General features: G+C 38.6%; 1 protein-coding gene across 5 annotated transcripts in view; it reads left to right on the top strand.

Annotated features, from left to right (window-relative positions):
• RASAL2 (RAS protein activator like 2) overlaps positions 1 to 15112 on the top strand; it is a 177050-nt gene that overhangs the window by 79146 nt on the left and 82792 nt on the right. The window contains exon 1 of one of the 5 annotated variants that reach the window (XM_006754515.2): positions 10464 to 11192. The exons of the other annotated variants lie outside the window; for them this stretch is intronic. Coding sequence (XP_006754578.1) covers positions 11087 to 11192 — 106 coding nt within the window. The 5' untranslated portion in view covers positions 10464 to 11086. Of the gene's footprint in view, positions 1 to 10463; positions 11193 to 15112 lie in introns of those variants that run through there. 5 annotated transcript variants of the gene reach the window in all.

The following is a 15112-nucleotide window of genomic DNA, read 5'->3' as shown; positions in this document are numbered from 1 at the left end:
AGGAGGGGGTGTGCAGGAGGCAGCTGATCGATGTTTCTAACTCTCTATCCCTCTCCCTTCCTCTCTGTAAAAAAATCAATGAATTTAAAAAAAAAAAAAAAAAAGAAAACCAGTCTTCCTTGGAAACATTCTTTTAGCTCAGTGATGGTGAACCTTTTGAGCTTAGCATTTTGAAAAACCCTAACTTAACTCTGGTGCCATATCACATATAGAAATTTTTTGATATTTGCAACCATAGTAAAACAAAGATTTATATTTTTGATATTTATTTTATATATTTAAATGCCATTTAACAAAGAAAAATCACCCAAAAGAATGAGTTCGCGTGTCACCTCTGACACACGTGTCATAGGTTCACCATCACTGTTTTAGCTTATATAAACTAAAATAGTGCTCTGCAGAGGAGTTTATCCTATATAATAAAAGGCGAATATGCAGATAGACTGAATGGTGGAACAACCGAACAACTGGTTGCTACCACCAGGGGGCATGTGCGGAACATGGCGTGTTGTCCACAATGGGATGGTGGAGCAGGTGAGTGGGGGTGCCAGACCAAGGTGCGATGCTGGTTGCTGTCATCAGGGCAAGCCTCTGGTGGTTACTGAAAATTCTTTGCTCCTGAGCACTGCGGTCCCGCCCGGTGCTTGCACCTGCTGCTGGCGCCAGCCCTGCTCACACCTGCTGCCAGCACTGGAGCCACTGCTCACACCCACTGCCGGTGCCTGATGCTGGTGCCTGGAGCCAGTCCCAATCGCTTGGCACTGTCAGCGGATGCGAGTGGCAGCTGCTGGCCCCAGTCGCCCCTCAGGGCTTCTCCCCTCCCCCCGGCTCCTGAGGGGAGATCGGGGCCGGCAGCCACCTCTCACATCTGCTGCCAGTGACAGCCCCGCTTGCACCTGCTTGCAGGCCCCGCTTGCCCCTGCTGCCAGCGCCATCAGCGGTTGCGAGCAGCAGTTGCCAGCCTTGATCATCCGAGGGCTTCTCCACCTCCCCCTGCTCCTGAGGGGAGATCGGGGCCGGCAGCCACCTCTCACATCTGCTGCCAGTGACAGCCCCGCTTGCACCTGCTCCTGGTACCCGAGCCATCACTTGCACCCACTGCCAGCGCCGCCCCCACTTGCACCCACAGCCAACACCGTAGCCACCGTTCACATCCACTGCCCATGCCCGGTGCCGGTCCTGATCACTCAGCGCCATCAGTGGGTGCAAGCAGCGGCTGCCAGCCCAATCGTCCCTGAGGGCTTCTCCACCTCCCCTTGCTCCTGAGGGGCAATCAGGGCAGCAGCTGCCACTCACACCCACTAATGGCGCTGGCCTTGCTTGCACCCACTGCTGGAATCGCTCCATGCCTTCAGCAGGTGCAAGTGGGGCCGGCGCCATCAGTGCATCAGAGCAGCAGCGGAGGGAATAGGGCTGCCTGCAGACAGGGGACCAGGGGCCGCAGTGGGAGGGGCCAGGCAGGGGCGCAGAGGATGGCCTGAGACTCGCCCCTGTGCCTACTGCAGCCTCGCTGCCCACAGTTCCTTTCAAGGTGCATGAGTTTGTGCACTGGGCCCCTAGTTATAATATAAAAGGCAGAAAATTAGTGGAAGTAAATCTAATTGTCAGTCCTTGATGACACCACGTTTTTTTTCAAGGTTTGGTTTTTTGGGGGCGGTTTATTTGTTTTATTTTAAATGGCAATTTTTTTAAACCAGAAGTCAGGGTTTCCTCTGGTCCCTTTTTAAAAAAATCCATAAAGTGCTCTGGGACCTTAAAGTGCACAAAACTGTCAGGGTCTAGTGCCATGGCTCCCCTTTGGTCCCTGCACTGTGTTCTGAGGGTTTTCCTCCGTGCCTTATCTTCCTGTTCACCATATTTCTCTCTGGTCTTGTTGGAGTAATTCATGTGAAGAAACTACAAAATGTTTCTGACAATGAAATTTTAATTAACAAGAAATAGTGAGCTTCAAGGGTGTGATGATTTTATTGCTATAAAGTACTGTGATTTATGACAGCTTCCCAGTAGGTTTCTCCCAGTGTCAGAAGTTATAAACCCATTTTTATTTTGCTTAGGTTTTGAATTAAATATTTTTTTAATATATTTTATTGATTTTTTACAGAGAGGAAGGGAGAGAGATAGAGAGAAACATCGATGAGAGAGAAACATCGATCAGCTGCCTCTTGCACATCTCCTACTGGGGATGTGCCCGCAACCCAGGTACATGCTCTTGACCGGAATTGAACCTGGGACCTTTCGGTCTGCAGGCCGACGCTCTATCCTCTGAGCCAAACCGGTTTCGGCTGAATTAAATATTTAAAGGTAGACTTTTTCTTTCTCTTTTTCTCTTATCAAACCTATTACAAGAGAATAGAAGCTGTTTTAAGGCTCTTTATCTTTAGTCCAGATGTTGCTTATGTTATATTTTTCTCTGATAATCATCTGATGATAATCTGACAGTCTGAAAAGAGGAAATTTTAAGCCTTAATATCCACTCATAATATGTAATGAACTTCTACACATCAATGGGAAAAAGGCAAGATTGAATGCCCATTTTACAAAAGAGGTGATCCAAATGGCCATTCAGTATGTGAAAAAGGTGCTTAGTTTCATTAGTCATCAGAAAAATGCAAATTTAAACTAAAATGGAACTCCACACCCAACAAGAATGTCTAAAATGAGGACAACAGAAATTACCAAATGTTGATAAGAATCTAGAACAGAATTTTTATTCACTGCTGATGGGATTATGCATTTTTACAACCGTTTTAGAGAACTATTGGACAATATCTGCTAACACTAAACAATGCTTTCTGACCCAGCAATCCACTCCAATTTATGTACCCAATAGAAATGCATACATAGGTTTATCAAAAGAATTGTACGAAAGTGTTTATAACTGCTAAAAATATCGGAAACTACCCAAATGTTCATCAGCAATAGAATGGATGAATTTTGTTTCCTTACACAGTGGAATTCCATTCAGTATTGACAAAGAACAAACTACTGCTTCATGCCACAGAATGGATAAATTTCAAAAATGTATGTTGAACACAAAAGTCAGTCTCAAAAGACTATCTGCACAGAGTGATTCTGTTAGATACAATTCAAACTCATCTATGTAATAGAAATCAAGACAGTGATAATTCTGATAGGGTAATGACTGGAAAGGGTGTGTGAAGGATGCTTCTGGTTGCCGGTAATATTCTGTTCTGTTTTGTTTAATCCAGATGCTGGTTACTGGGGTGAGTTCCATCCAGATACATTTGTAGTGGTATTCTTCAGTAGATCCCCATATCTCACCTGTTTTACTTACACTCGGTGTTTTCATGTTAGCATACTACATTAGTTTTCCACTGTTGTGTGACCACACACTTAGTGACTTACAGTAACACCCATTTATTATTTCACATTTTCCATAGATCTGAAGCCCAGGCAGAGTCTAACTGTTTGTCTGCTCAGTGTCAGAAGGTCAAAACCAAGGTATCATCCAGGCTGCATTCTCATCTGGAGCTCAGACTCCTCTTGCAGTTGTAGTATTGGTTCTTGTGTGTTTTTTGTTGTTTGTTTGTTTATTTGCTATCTTTGAGCAGAGTTGTTCTCAGTTCCTAGAGATAGCCTTTGGTAGCCATTCTTGTAGCACTCTCAGAACATGGCATATTACTTCTTCAGAGCCAGTGAGAGAATCTTACACAATAGTGTATCATCACCTTTGTCATATAATGCAGCCTAATCAAGGGAGTGGCTATTGTATCGTATTATCAGGTCCTAGGCTCCATCTATACTCAAGGGTAGGGGATTATACAAGGATATGTACACAGACCCATATCATAAACACCAAACCTTTGTACATGATTCTTAACTGTGCTCTCCCTTTTCCACCTCACTATTGAATGTAGACCATTTCTTTGAAGTTAATGATATTATAATTCTGGCATGGTGAGCAACTCTTATCTTTATATCAATTAAATTAATATTCGTTTTATGAGGTCTCTGCTTTTCTGTGATATCAGCATTTATATTTTTGATCCACCACCCGCTTTTATTAAAATAATAGAAAACACAATAAAGTGTTTGTGTAAACAATGCTGAACAAGTCCTAATGCCAAATTTACTATTGATGAATACGTGACCCCACCTCATATTTATCATCAAACGATGAATGACAGTCCTGAATTAAAAAATAAAAATAAAACACCTGAATTGAAAGTTAAAGACCTACCCATTCTCAAGTTATTTTGCTGTCAAAGAATGATCTGAACTCTAAGGAGGCCCCTAGGCCCTTAAATATGTTGCATATCCTCATCATTGTGACAGTTTTCTGCCCATTTTCAAAACTGCCTTCCAATTACCGACCTTTCCAAATGCCTGTCATTTAATGCCTCATAGTTCTTGACAACCTGTGCCATTCTTCTTCCTCAAGTTTTTGTATGGAAGATATCTTTTCATTATGTTTTTTCCTGTAGATCCTTAAAGGATGTTTATTTCATTGTAGATTTATCTGTTTCCCTCTTATAAATAGTGCTTTTTGCTTTTGCCACTACCAACTTTGTGTTAAATATCTTTGTACATATATCTGTGTCCACTTGTTTGTGCTGATATTTCTAGATTGGTTCCTAGAAATAGAATGGAAAGGTAGTTTGCATTTCATATTTTGATAGATTGTATTAAATGGCCTTGCATATTTGTTCAGGGTGTCTTTTTTGCTATTTGAAGCTTTACATTTTTAGGTTTTCCGGTCTTGCCTCTATTTTTCATTGTAGTTTCTGGCTTTTGTGCCATGCCTAGAAAGGCCTTTTTCAATTTGAGATTAGGCCTCTTTTTTTACATTTATTTTTGGTTTTATAAAATGAGATTCCCCCCATCTCTACCCCTCTCCCCAGTTTTTTAGCCATTTGTCTCAATACCTTTTATTGAATTTTTTATTCTTTCCACACTGGTTTGAAAGCACCATTTATTATCAGCTAAAGTGTGTATGTCTTCTTCTGGATTCTTTTTCTGTCCCAGAGACCTATTGTTTTATTTCTACATCAGTATCATAATGACTTAATAACCACAGATTTTAATGCCTTCCTCTTCGATAAAGTAAATTCTCTAATTAGTTTTTTCTTTCAAAATATGTTTGGCTTTTTACTTATGCATTTACTTTTTGAAATAAGCTGTAGAGTCAAGTTGTCCTCCACCCCTTTTTACGTATTATATGTTTTAAGTAATCATATATTAGGAATGCCTCTTATAACATTAACATCCCTGTTATTTGGAGGCTTTGCATGTCCAAAGTATTGCTTCCTAAATCCAAATGAATGAAAATTCAGCCTAGCTTCATTAGTTTCTTCAGCTCTAATAATTATGCTAACGTTTCTGGCAAGTGAAAACAATGTGGGAGTGTATTCATTGTTATATGATTTATATGTAAGTGGTTTGAGGTTTTTATACACATTTACATATTTAGGGTACTATTTAAAGTGCTGAGCTATAGATTTAATAGAATTTAACTATATTCCTATTACAGTTAAATATATCCTCAGCAAAATATAAGGAAAAGTTACAGTCTGGCATATACTTTAAGCTTCTTTGAGACAAAGGTTGTACATGATTCAAAAGAATATCAAGATGGAAATGCATTCACTTTACTTGAGCTTTAATTCCTTTTTGAAAACTAGTTATTCCTTCTTCCAATTCTTTGGAATAACAGTACATTGAATGTTAATAAGTTCAATAGTAATCCTTCAGTAATTTAATAGACATTTTAATATAATATAGACTATTACTTTGAATTATACTTGCAATTAGTACTTCTGATTTCTCAGTCAGCATTGCTTGAAGACATTTTGTTTTTCAAATAAAGGACTTTGTATGATATTGAGGTAGTATTTATATAGTGTAGTATTTATATAGTGGACTTTATATGTAGTGGCATATTTAATTTTATCCTTAAAATATCAGCCACCATCAATGTTAAATTTCTTGACTTTGATAATTGTTCTTGGTTACATAAGGCTGTCCTTTGTTTTAAAAAATATACTCTGAAAGCTGTTTGCAGTAATGGGCATGTCTTTCTCTAATGGTTTAGAAAAAATGCATATATATATATTTAACAACTAGAGGCCTGGTGCACGAATTTGTGCATGGGTGGGATCTGGCTGGCCAGCCCCGATCGGGACTGATCAGGCCGGGCTGGCTGAGGGGTGGGGCCCGCGGGCAGTTGGCCAGCTGGCCCCACCCCCTGGTCAAACTCCCCTTTGAACTTCCAGTTGAGGGGACAATTTGCATATTAGCCTTTTATTATTTAGGATAGTATACACAGAGAGAAAGGTAGCAAAATATAAACAGCTGGTTAATCTGGATAAAGGATGGGTGTGTGTGTGTGTGTGTGTGTGTGTGTGTGAGTTCTGTGTACTTTTCTTTACCTTTATGATAAGTTTGAAACTATAAAAATATAAAATTACCCCCACCCCCCAAAAATCTCCACCAACTTTATTGTTATTAGTTATTGATTTAGGAAAGGGTCTATTGTCACATTTCACCTGCCTTTGTTCATTCCTAAGTACCTAGTATTAATCTGTTCCTGTGTGCAAAAATAATAGAGCAGGAGAAAAGAAACTGAGTCAGTAGTTTTCATTTTTTCAAGAAAGGTGGAAATACCTGATGAATTAGGAGGAAAATGTGGTGCTTGTAAAATAGGAAAATAACTCTCTTCTGTTGTAGATTTAAAAATTCTACAGATTAAAAGCAGACTATTTATTACACCTTATTTGGATAACCTGTTAAAGTGTAAGGTTTTCCTGTGAATATGTGTACATGAATGTTCATATGCAGCATTATTCATAATATTGAAAAGTGGAAACAACCCAGATGTCTATCAGTGGAATACTATTCAGCCGTAAAAAATGAATGAAGTACAGATATATGCTACAACATGGATAAAACTAAATGTGGTACAAAAGGCCACATGTTATATGATTTCGATTATATGAAATGTCCAGAATAGGCAAATTCATAGATTAGTAGTTGCTAGAGGCTTGGATGTTGGGAGGAATGGAGAGTAACTGCTAATGGGTGCTAGGTTTCTTTTTGAGGTGATGAGAATGTTAGGGAATCAATTTATAATGATGGTTGCACAACTATGTGAATATATTTAAAACCATTTTAAGAGAATGAATTTTATGCCTGGCTTTCATGGCTCAGTGGTTGAGCGTCAACGTATGAACCAGGAGGTCACGGTTCGATTTCCTGGTCAGGGCACATGCTCGGGATGCGGGCCCCATCCCCAGTGTAGAGTGTGCGGGAGGGGGCTGGTCAATGATTCTCTCTCATCATTGATCTTTCTGTCTCTCTCTCCCTTTTCCCTTCCTTTCTGAAATCAATAAAAATATATTTTTAAAAAGAATGAATTTTATCATATGTGAATTATATTTTAATAATAAAAGCGTAATATGCTAATTAGACTGGATGTCCTTCCGGATAAAGCCAGGGCTGTGAGGGAATCCCAGGTCCTGGGTGCCTGCCAGCGGCCGGAGGGAAGCCGGGGTCCTGGGTGCCAGAGGGACGCTGGTGCCGGCAGCTGGGGGAAGTAAGGCCTACTCTTGGCATGAATTTCGTGCATCGAGCCTCTACTATTTTAATAAAGCTCTTATATAGAGAAAAAGTAAGGCCTAACAGATCATTCTTGTCTCAAAACTTGCCACCTAATTAAGAAGGCAAAGACCTGATAACTTTATATGGTTTGTCTTCCTATTATCTTACAGACCTCATCTTTTATTTTTCCTCTGGTTCTTATCAATCTACCTGCACTGGACCTGACTATTGCTGCTTCTAGGCCTTTTTATTGTGTTTGTTTCTTTTTCTTCCTAAGAACCCAGAAACCCTTTACTCAAAAGTTAATCTCTCAGAGATGCCTTTCTTGTCTGCCCTCTAAGATTGTAGACCTCTCCAACATTACCTATCCCTCTTCCTTGCTTTACTCTTCTCCTCAACACAATTCACCATCTAACACAATATACATTTTACATTTTTATCTTGTATTTGGTTTATCTCTTCCCTCTAGAATATATGCTCTATGAGGGCAGAGATTTTGTCCCTTCTTCACAACTATATTCCAGGGTTTAGAACAATGCTTGACACCTTTTGACTCTTAAGTTGTCAAATGAGTAAATCTGAATGTATAAGTACAGGCAGTTATAACAAAAATCAGAATATTAAGCATAATCTAGAACTTTTTCTTGGTTCCTTCATAGCTCTGTTTATAAAAGGCAAATGTATGGTACTGGATTATCTTGATGATATTTTTCTGCTTATTCTGCCCTATCTTTGGTATAATAAATAAAATATTTATTTTATTATATCCTTAACCAAATTTTGTTTTGGTGGTTGATTTTCAGACTATTGGTATGGATCCTTCCATCATGAATATATGGGGTTCTTTAGCATTAATCTACCTTTGGTATATAGAATCACAATTTTGCTTTAACTAATATATCATTCAATAAACATTTATAATCATCTACCAGGTACTAGGCATTAAAACATTTTTTAAATTAGTAAAACACAATTTTTGCCTTCTATAGGCACAAGATATAGTGGAGGAAATCACTTGGAAACAAAAAATTTCAATAAACTAATGGTAATAACAAAGAAAGTTTGAGTGAGAAAACCATTAGCTCTATCGTAAGGTGTCAGGGAAGACTGGAGAGCTACTATTTGAGCTGAGTCTCAATGGATCAATGTGATATCAGGTATATACAGTAGAAAGAATGATACCTCACAGGAGATGCCAAGGTCAATAAAAAAATTTTAGCACCTACTATAGCCATATAGTGCTCTATACCAGTGAATGAAAAGGCTAAGTTTTCCTGCTCTTCTGTAGATTACTTTTAGTGCAACATGCCAAGGCATGCATGGCTGAGCCAAGGGGAGTCTGGAGGCTTCTCCCTAGAGAGAAGCAGTAGCCACATCACACCAAGAAGTTTGTACTTGATGCTCTCTAGACCATTGGTTTCAGCCTGAAAGCTACGCAGATACTGTGTGTCAAAGTTATTTATTACAAAGGGATTATCTACTAGCTCAAGCTTAGGTGCTAAGCAAGCATAGCCTGTGAATTTTTATATTTATCACACCTTTTCAATTGTATGTAGTTATTTTGAGTAATAAAAGATTTATTTAAACAATGAATTCATAAACCTTTTTTTTTTAACATTTTCTGTTTTCTCAATCAGTTGGTGCTGCTACTACAACTGCTTTTAAGTCACTATCTATCAAAATGACTAATCTTAAAAAGAGATCCTAAAATATTCAGCCTGATACCTCCTGCCAGTGTTGAAGCTGTTCATACTTTTAAAGCAATCAAAACTTCAGTAAATATTTATTCAACTCCTTCTAAGTGCCAGGCACTGCTCTAGCCACAGGGTTACAAAGATTAACAAACAACTGTCTACTGTGTCCTCAGGGAGCTTATAGTCAAAATGGGCAGAGTCCAGATGAAGAAGAGTAAAGTGAGCATGGAGAGAAGGATGTGAGTTCAGGCTCTATTGAGATAGTAACTCTTAAGCAGTGAGAATTCTCTCACTTAAGGTAGGCTACTAGAATAGAAAGAGCAGGTTATTGCGAACAAAGGCAGTGTTTTGTGAATGCAAAAAATACCCTACCTTTTTTGTTATTTGTTGAATTTCACAGAGGAAGGGAGGGAGAGAGATAGAAACATCAATAAGGAGAGAGAATCATTGATTGGCTGCCTCCTGCATGCCCCACACTGGGTATCCAGCTGCAACCCAGAGCTTATACCCTGACCAGGAATCGAACTGTGACCTCCTGGTTTATAGGGCAATGCTCAATCATTGAGCCACGCTGGCCGGGCAACACCCTATCTTTTTAAGAGTGTTTTCTTATAGCAACAAACCTGATCAATCTCCAGAGAACAGGGATATGAGTGATCTATGTGTCTCTGAAAATACCTCTTTTGCTTGAGTTTTCTCTGCCTATTAATTAGGTGTAAGCATATGAAATAGCCTTAAACTATGTAAATACATAATGTAAATCACATTAAAAATCTGTCTTGTTCTGATTGCTTCACAATGACAGTGTGTGACGGACTGAAGGACAGTCATAGGCTTCACTGGTGGATCTCTGAACCTTCAGCCCAGCAAGTCTACTTTTCTTACTTTCAGATTTCAGCTTTCTCTCCCTCCTCCTCCCCCGCCTTCTCTCCCTCTCCCTCCTCTCTCTCCCCTCCCCCCTCCCCCCTTCCCTTCCTTCCTTCTTTCTTTCCTCCCTCCCTCTTTTCTTTCTCGCTAAGAAAGACAGAGCTATTGACTAGAAGCCCATAGTTGCCCCTAAGTTCCGACCACCGGCTGGAATTCTTATGAAGTGGACTTGTAATATCCTTAATGTTGCTGCTGGCAGTCAGTTACAGATTCCATTATTGTCGATCAATGCAGTCGCCATGCAAGGTGGGGGGAGGAATGGAGGAGGAGGAGAAGAAAGGAGGGATGAGAGCTTCCTATTCACAGATTTATCAACCTGCCTCGGCTTGCAGGAAATCTCCGTAAAGGGGGCTGGGATGCTGTTGAAATAGCTAACGCAGGAAGGGGTTAGGAGGCTGCAGTTCTCTCCACTGACTGACTGAAAGGAAATTCGAAAACCTTCTCAGAACAAAACAAAATGCTGAATTTGTTCTTTTGCCTTTGTTTTTGTTTGATGATATGCTTTACTTAACTGATTAGCTATTGTGCTGTCCAGTTATCTAAGCTGCTCTAGTGTAGGAACCTGTTTCTTTTTCTTTGAGTGTCTTTATTCTTTATTTTCCTTTGCTTTCTCCTGTCATTGAACACAAATCATTATTCAATTTTATGCCTGCTTTCTCTTTCAGACTCAAGCTTAACACCCAGAGTCAGACAAACCTCTCTCTTCTCTTCTATCTCCCTCTTTTAACCCTCTATTTCCTTCCCCCTCCCCCATTGTATTAGATTGATGTCACAGAGACAGAATTCAGAGTGGAGGGAGGATCACATTTTCTCTTTCAGCCTGGCTAGCAATTTAAGTGTTGCACCCCCAAGAATTTAGTCTTTGTATCGTTCTTTTCCCACTTCATCATTCACTAATTGTGCTCTGTATGGAAAAGTTTTCTGGCTGGAGAATGAGTCTCCTTTCCCCCGGTGATGTGGCCGAGTGGTTGGATAGTAGCACCGAAGAGGAGAAGAGCCTTCTGTCATTTCTGGGTACGGTAGGGCTCCGCTTGTTCTTTTAACCCGTTGTTGTCTGCACTTCTCTTACTTTGGGGAGTAAGACCCCACATTTTCCAAAATCCACTTTTGGATTTTTAAAAGAGGGGAAGAGAAATTAAGGATATATGTTCAAGTTTTGTTTATGTCTGTAAAAATAGTGCCAACAACATTTGCTATGAGAAATAAGAGACAGTTTGCTTTGCTTTAACAAAGAGTGCCAGCTCCATGCAAGGCTTATCTTGTCATCTGGGCAGCTGTTCGTGCTATTTAGACAACTTCTGCTAGCCAAAATATATTATTGTTTTGCCATACCCCTCAATGCAGCGATGATGAGGCTTGCTATATGACAGTGGGAGTAGGCTTTGTGTGCAAGAAAAGCTAACATATGGTTTGAGAAGTAGCTTTTATGCAGTGTGAAATATCTGTAATGTTCATATAGAAGATTTCTATGGAGTATATGAAATAGAACACATGGACCAGCTACAGATGCTTTCTAATGAATTTCTTAAGGAAAGGAATTATTGATCATGATATTGGTATAATAAACAAATTCTTAGGAAAGTTAGATTATATCCAATTGTATCTTAAATGTAATTGGAGGGCTTGATACTTATAAAAATTCTATTTTGTGAATATTTTTGTTAGATTAATAATTGCCTTCAAAGTTATCTTTTTTATAAATTTGATTTATCTCATAATACATTTTCCTAAATATAAGGATACTTTTATCATAGTGGGCAAAATTTATTGTTTTCTGATTTATTCCTCATGAATATTCTCTGACCTGTAAGTAGTCTTCTGCCATCCCCAAAGATATCTCCATCTTTTAAAATCTTTTTATATTTATATTTAGCATAAATTTCTGTTTTGTTTTATTTAACTCAGTTATATTTTCAATCTTAACAGTTTATAAATGATTTCTTTTTTCATGCAATTTAGATGTAAAGGGTCGTCCTCATCAAATTTTTTTCTAATTCTATATAAACCCAGGTACACATATTTAGACATTAATTCTACTCTTAATTTGCTTATCATAGTTTCACATGTCTTGGACATTTAGGTGACTTTAAGAAATATGTCTACCTCTTAACTCCTCATTTCTCTGAAGCCTATCTCATTCTACTTGCTTCCCAATCCCCTCCCCCCCCACACACATAAAGAACCATCAGAGAAGAAAAGCAAATACAAATATCCCTGAGTGAAACCAGCCACTTAGACCCTACTGCATCATGGGAAAGGAAAGCAGAGTCACCACTGAAAATCTTTTCCTTGCTCTTGCTTAATATTTCTATAAATATTAATTATTTCCCTCAAGATTCATGTCTTTCTTTTTTTGGCCATTACCCCGCTATGCCTGTAAAGAATTTGATCAAATAAATAGAAATGGGCAAATAAAAAGTACTGCAATTTGCGCCCCTTCTTGCCCCTACACCCATCCTCTGTTTAGGAGAGTTAGTGAATCCCTCTTGATCCACAGATGGACGTGATAAAGACAAAAGATGTTAGAGCATGCTTGGAAGAAAAATGCAAATTCTTACAAATTATCCACCTAATGAAAGAAAACTTTGGCATATGTAACAGATAAAACACAGATAAGTCAGAGTAATGATTCTGCTCAAGGGCTATAAAGAAAAGTTTAGTTACTGAGTGAGTGGATAACTGTGTATCCCATGCTCCACAGTGGCAGGGCTGAGCCCTGGGTGTCAGCAAGTCTTATTTTGGGGATTGAAGCGCTCTCCTGGCCTTGAATAGCTAACACCTCTTTCTGTGGATAAATAGGAATTTCCTAAACTCCTCTAGAGAAACTAGAAGCAAAACCATTTCACATATAGCTTGTAATAGCTTGAGGATTAAACAAAGCTCTTGTGACGAGTTGTTTGCTAATGGGTTTACCATTAATAAGAGCTTCCCAATGAAGATGCTAAGAGAAAAATAAAAATATTGAATTTACTTTATTGTGAATCTAGGACAAGTGAAATCAAGAGATGTTGTCAGAGAACCTATCAAACTATGCTTTGTTTGTCCAAGAATTTTATTGCAGCCTTCTCTAGGAGAGGAAATGAAAGAAAAGTATTTTTTTGGTGAGGCTTTACTACATCACTTTCTAGCAATAGCCACTTAATTGATGTTCAGGCCTTCCTGTTAAATTAATGCACTGCTGAGTTGAGAAAACTTTATAAAACTGTGCCCTGTTCTTTATTCTAGTCTAAAACCTATGGTACCCTCATCACCTATCAGATAAAGTCAAAACACCTTACTCTGGAACAGTGGTTCTCAACCTTCTGGCCCTTTAAATACAGTTCCTCATGTTGTGACCCAACCATAAAATTATTTTCTTTGCTACTTCATAACTGTAATGTTGCTACTGTTATAAATCGTAATGTAAATATCTGATATGCAGGATGGTCTTAGGTGACCCCTGTAAAAGGGTCGTTTGACTGCCAAAGGGGTCGTGGCCCACAGGTTGAGAAACGCTGCTATGGAACTTATTCTGACCCTTCCACCTCACATGCCAGTATTCCTTTTAGTGTTGGGGGGAGGGCTTCATTCCTTCAAATTGATTTACTTTCTATATCTCGGACAAACATTGCCCTTCCCTACTTTTGCATGTGTTGTTTCTTCCATTGGCAGTGTCCCTTTATCCAAACTGAACTTGCCAAAACCCTGCCCCTGTTTCAGATCTTGCTCATGAACAAGACTGTGCTAGGTATTATGGCTGGGTACAAAAAAGTATAAGATAAAGCTGTCTGTGCAAAGCATAGAATTTGGTTAGGGAGAAAACATGAATTATGTATAATTAAGTGAGAAAGATTTAATAATTTAAGACAGTGGAGGTAATAAAATAAAATAAGGCAGTACCTGATGGTGAAATGATTTATCCGGGCAAAACTTGCTTTGGAATATTGAAGAAGGAACACATTATTTTTTATTAGTAACACTGAAGATTGCTTTACAGAGATAGGATGTAATATGAATCTTAAACAATGGAATAGATTTTTATAGAACTGGTGTTTTCTGTATGAAAGGAGTGGCATGAGGAATATTAAATTAATGTTCATGTCCAAAGAGTAAATTGATTTGAAAGGAATGGAAGTTCATGTAAAGAAGTAATGAGAGATAGTACTTGAAGGCTATTTGGTGGCTCATGTGTTTGGTGGCTTACTGTGTAGGACTCTCACGACAGGCTAATGAGTATTTTGTCCTAAAAGCAGTTGGGAAGAATTAGAGATTCTTAAGCAAGTAAAAGATATGGTCAAAATAGCTTTTTAGGCAGGCACATCTGAAAGTGTCCCAGTAGGAGGAAGAGACTAGCAGCAGTTAAACCTGTTTGAAAGCTATTACAGTACTCCAGACATTTAAGTGCCTCTGTTTCAACACTTAACCCTCTATGTTATAATTAGTGATTTGCTTATTTATTATTATAACTAGATTGTGAATGCCCGCAGGGGCTCAATCCTCTGTCTTTTAGCTCCTAGTATACTTTAAGTGCAGATGAATATTTGTGCACCTTAGATGAATAAGATGAAAACATGGAGAGATTACATAGATCCATCAGCAAAATTGGTGACAAATTGGAGGAATGGGGAACATAATGAGTCAAAGACTAATTTTGAACTTGGGAGAATGATGGTACTATTAAAAAAAATAGAGAAGTTGTAAAAGGGACAGTTTTTAAGGGAAGAATATGAGTTCTATATAATAAAAGGCTAATATGCAAATCAACCGAACAGCGGAATGACCTGTCGCTGTGATGCGCACTGGCAGTGGACTGAAGCATAAATAAATCTCAACAAATTTCAAAGTCTATCCTATACAGAAAGCATTCTCTTAATCATAGTTGAACTAAATTATAAATTAATAATAACATTTTATTAAAAACCTTTACTTTTCGCCCTAGGTGGTTTGGCTCAGCA

This window comes from Myotis davidii, unplaced genomic scaffold (assembly GCF_000327345.1).
Source record: "Myotis davidii unplaced genomic scaffold, ASM32734v1 scaffold591, whole genome shotgun sequence".
NCBI lineage: Eukaryota > Metazoa > Chordata > Mammalia > Chiroptera > Vespertilionidae > Myotis > Myotis davidii.
This window is presented reverse-complemented; position numbering and strand designations above follow the sequence as displayed.